We start from the raw sequence: 4,841 nt of genomic DNA, 5'->3' as shown, positions 1-4,841 counted from the left end.
AAAAAAAAAAAAAAAAAAAAAGATACCTTGGGACTTCCCCTGGCGGTGGGTCCAGGGGTTAAGACTCCGAGATGCCACTGCAGGGGGCATGGGTTCCATCCCTGGTCAGGGAACTAAGATACCCCCATGATGTGGGGCACGGCCAAAAAAAAAATTTTTTTTTTTAATTAAAAAGAAAAAAAAAAAGAATGATACCTTGTGCACTCTGGGCAGGTGGGCTGGGGAGGGGTCGCAGGCTTGAATCTGGGGAATGAACACCTTCCTTCGGTGCTGTGAGTGCATCTCTGTGATTTTATACCTGTGCACGAAGCCCTTCCCAAAGAAGGCAAAATCCTCTTTATGGACGTGAGGCTGGAGTAAGTGGTCCACCCATCACCTACACCTGTGTGGCTGTCAGCCTGGGTCAGGTGCTCATTTTTATTGAATTGGGCACCGAAGGGTCTGGATATCAAGAGGAGGTTGTAGGAGAACGTCTGGTCCCAGCTGAACGTCGTTATCTTTACTCCTTTGGTGCTGGAGGCAACAGATGAGGGCAAGTAAAGTGCTGACCTGTCTCCGTTCCCTCTCCTAGCCTGAGTGAGTCCCCTTCCCCAACCTTGGAGCGGACTTGACCTGGCTGGAGGCAACTGTTGACCGAGTCCTCAGAGTGGTGGGCGCAGGGCAGGAGGCGCTGGACCAACGGCCGTCACCCCACCCCACCCTGTGCAGTGTCATCCTCCGGGAGGATTCTGACCGAGGGGTTGAGATATCCCAGAGGCAAACAGAGAGTTCATTATTAACCTCGTAAATTGTTCCACCTGGCCTGGCATTCACTTGCTATCATATCGACTGATTTGGTAATCATCAGTTCTATTAATAAATCCTGCAGACCCGAGTCCCTCTTGAGCTGTCTTTAGATCCATTTCATACTTCCTGGGTTTGCCAAGCTATCCTGTCACAGCGAGAAAACCCCGAGCAAATGCTGGGTCTAGAGAGGATACTAAGGTGGGAGCCTGGCCAGCGAGGGCCCCATGGACCCCAGAATCAGACCTGGGTTTGATCCCAATTCTGCAAGACTGCAAATAAATGGTCCTTATTATGTCTACACCCGCACTCCCAATTACCTCTCCCCGATCCACTTGCTGTCTACACCTCATGCTCAACTGTGGATGCGACTCCGGGAATCTGTTTACGGTGGAGTTTCGATTGCTTTGGAGGCACAAACACGAAACAATTTGATTCCCTCTGACCACTGTTCCCATCACTTAACAGCTCACGCAGATTGGGTTTTTTCTTCCTGAAAAGCTCACAATTACTAAAACGATCCAAAGTTTACTATGGAACGTCACCCTTGCATCCAAAGCAAAACTTTCCCCCTCCCACGTCAGAGGAGGAGGGCTGGAGGAGGTGAGGGGCACACAGGCTGCCCTCCTAGGGATCTGAGCAGAGCAGGGGCGGGGCGGGGCCCCACGCTGGGCCCCGACGTCCTCCTCGCTCCTGGTCAAGCTCCTCTGAGGTGAGGCGGGGTCTTGCTTGGCCTGCTGACCCGGGCTGCTACTACCCAGGGGTCTCCTCTCTTCCTAGACAAGTGGACGCTGTCCTTGGGCCAGCCTTGAACTTGGTGCATGTGTCCTCCTTAGGCCCCTGCCAGCAGTCTAAGCCTCCAGCGCCCTTGGGGTGGGACAAAGTTTCTCTTCCGTGGTGAGCATTTCCCTCCAATCCCGTCACTGTGACTCTGTGACCTTGTAACCCCAGGGGAGGTGATGCCTAAAGGAGACTAATTGGAGGCCTTTGGGGGAAGGGAAGCCCGAACCAAGGGGCCCCTGTCAAGCCCACCCTCACCACTAGGTGGCGAGCTCTGCTCGGCGCACTCGGGAGGGGCTTCCGGGCTCCCACGGCTCCCCTATTCCCCACCCCTTCATAGTGCAGGGCTGCAACCTGGGGTCCCCGCCTATAGTCTCTGTGGACCACAAGGAACTGGGGTGGGGTCTTCTCCCCTCTAGGCCTTGCTGTCACAGGGCACTTCTCTAATGAAGGCTACTCCTGGAAGCCTTTGTGCTGTGCAGGGGGGAAATAACCCCTGCCCTGAGGGGGAACTGCAGGGACCCAATGGGATTACACAAAGCAATTGGCCCAGGGGTTAGAGCACTGTGGTTGGCCCAGGGCTGCTAGTTACAGTTGCCCAAGCTGCATAGGGCACAACTCTGGGGTTGTTGCACCTCATCAGAGATGATATCTAATTACAGTTTTCTGGCAGAAGGCTGTCAAGTGTCAACGTAGAGGCTGACAGTGGATTCGTGCCACTCCCCTTGCCAGGCAGAGGACAAGCCCTCTCTTCTCAGAAAATCAAGCCCTGCTCCCATTCTGCTGCAAGGATCCTAGAAGCCAGAAACCAACATCTCATTTCCTGCCTCGGACTTTCTAGGGCCTCAGGCTGGAACTTCTGTTGGGGATGGAGGGACGTCCACGGACCCTCAAACCAGGCCACTGTGCAAAGAAGGAAGAGGGTGGGGAAAAGGGGTCCCAGTGAAACAGAGTCAGCTTTAGCCTCTGAATTTTAAGGGGGCAGGTCTAGGAGAGTTTAAAGGAGGTTGCGTAAAAAGAAGCAACAACTTGGTGTAGTGACTGCCAGCATCCAGCAACATAATGGAAAACAGAAAATAATGTTTGAAACATAAGCTGTGACGATTATGTAATATATAATTTACAGTTATGGTCACTTTAGCAAATGCCTTCTGAACCATAACCCTAATTAAGGTCATGGTATATCTTTAAGTGAATCACCCTAACTTTACTCTGAACTTCCTTGATAGCAATACTAAAGTACTAGCTTCTGTGGACATATACTAAGCCATAGAGTTTGTTGCTTTTGTGGCAGGGTTGTTGATAACTTAGAAAGGAGAAACAAGGAATGGTAAACTAAGAACATTTTAAGCTTTTAATTTACATGTGGACTTTGCTACAAACCTGGGATGCATCCAGATGGCTTTTATTTCCATTTGAAGTGTATTTGATGAACAGAATTCTGTAGAGAAGATTCGTAAATGGAGAGGCTTCTTAATGTTAAGTACCGCGGTTAGTCACTGCCACCTGCTGGCAACGTAGGGTCCTGCAGGCCAGCTATGTTTCAGAGTGAGGGGTGAATAGTCATCTCGAGAAACCCAGGCAGAGGAGAAATTCCTGGGGTTGAGGGAAAGCTACAAAGTTGGTATAGACAGACAGTGGCCAATCAATGCCACAGTCAAGAAAGGTGCCTCAGGGATTCTAGGCTCTTACAACTAAAAGAAAATTACCTCGTTTTGTTTTGGAGGGGCACTACTTTTTCCATAAGGAAAATATCACTTATGTATGGAAATAACTGGTAGGGCTTATTTTTACCCCCTCTGCACCCTAATTTTCAATGTATCCCTTCAGGGTATCACCCCCACCCCCATCAGAATATGTATCTGCTTTATAATGGAATGGAAAAGATTCATTTTTCAGAAACGTATTTTTAGTGGGCTATAGGGAACATCTCTCTTCCTAAAAGCAAGAAATCGTTGAACTGGGTCAACTTCACTGTCCCACTCCTTTTATTCTCAACTATATGAGAATATACCATCTTAGCCATTGCTTTTTCTTTTCTCCTTTTTTCTTCCACACCCAAATGAAAGTGTGTGGGAGATTAAAAAAAAAAAAACACAAAAATAGCAAAAAGAGGACACAGCAGAGCATTCAGATTACAAGGCGGTTTATTGAGTTAGTGGCATGCAGGGAAGTTCTTCCCGTGATCAGCAAATGCAGGCATTACAGTGCAAATCCAGAGGGAGAAGCTGGGTGCGGTCAGGAGGGCCTCAAGCCCAGGGCCTGGTCAGCTGGTGACGTGCAGAGCTCTCTAGAGGGGACTGTGGCTCATCGCGGGGGCAGCTGGATGCAGACATCCCCATACTTGGAAAAGCAACGTTCACGTCTCACTCCTCCCTGAAAAAGAAGGCGGGGAGGGGAAGGTGAGGCCTGATATTCACCGAGAGGCAGCAACCAACGCTCCAATTCTTATCAACCCAGAAGAAACATCCTCCAAAGGAAGGAGAAAATTCCCAATAACTTCGTGGCTTCCTGCCTGCGCTGTGGCTACAGGAGCAGCGATTCCCAGGCCAGGTCCTCTGCCCTTTTCTCAGTCCCCAGGGACCTGATGGGCCCACAGGGACCGCAGGTGAGGCCCGCACACTCACCGGCTCTTCTGGCGGTATTGTTGTAGCGCTTTCTCTGCCACAGTCTCCATAAACTTAGGATTGGAGACTTCTTGTGGGACCGTCACAGTGAAGGGGTAGGAATCAAAGAGCTTCACAACCACCTTAGTGAGGCCAGAGGGAACGCTGGGGTCGGAACTGTGGGAACTCACCTAAAAGGAGAAAAGTCACGGGAGGGCAGAAACAACAGTCAACACGGACTCATTTGGCACCTGAAGTCAGGCTTATTAATTCAGATCAGTTGACCCCTTTGCTTTTGACTCACCTCGACACCTATACAACTTGGTGAACAGAAATGCTCTAATTCAGAGACCCTCGTTTGTGGGTGTAAATGTCATTCACGAAGGACCAACCTGGGGGAGCCCCACCGAGTAAAACATGTTTCCTTTGAGGAGCCACTGGCCACGTGGTGGTAGAAGAGGAATCAGGGAAAGAAAAAGAAAAGGTTCCCAGCACTAGGGGGAAGCTTCTTATCACTGGAGAACGATGGGCCAATTCATGAGCCATCCTAGGCAGGACGGGGCAGCAGGGCAGCTCCCCGGAAAGGGCACTAGCTCTGCAGCCGGGCAGACAGGTTCAAACAAACACCCAGGTGATCACCCTGCAGATAGGAGACCCTGGGTAAGCTGCTGA

At 50.5% G+C, this 4,841-nt stretch overlaps 1 protein-coding gene across 1 annotated transcript in view; it reads right to left on the bottom strand.

Annotated features, from left to right (window-relative positions):
- Nucleotides 1–3,929: 3,929 nt before the first annotated feature.
- CLU (clusterin) overlaps nt 3,930–4,841 on the bottom strand; it is a 14,833-nt gene continuing 13,921 nt past the window's right edge. Inside the window, exons 8-9 of the mRNA XM_007466185.1 lie at nt 4,191–4,360; nt 3,930–3,939 (exon numbers count right to left, since the gene is read on the bottom strand). Of these exons, the coding sequence (XP_007466247.1) occupies nt 3,930–3,939; nt 4,191–4,360 (180 nt within the window). The remainder of the gene's footprint in view (nt 3,940–4,190; nt 4,361–4,841) is intronic.

The sequence above is a fragment of the Lipotes vexillifer genome, unplaced genomic scaffold (assembly GCF_000442215.2).
Source record: "Lipotes vexillifer unplaced genomic scaffold, Lipotes_vexillifer_v1.1 scaffold308, whole genome shotgun sequence".
In the NCBI taxonomy this organism is placed as follows: domain Eukaryota; kingdom Metazoa; phylum Chordata; class Mammalia; order Artiodactyla; family Lipotidae; genus Lipotes; species Lipotes vexillifer.
The sequence above is the reverse complement of the archived record's forward strand: the minus strand, read 5'-3'. Positions and strand labels throughout refer to the sequence as shown.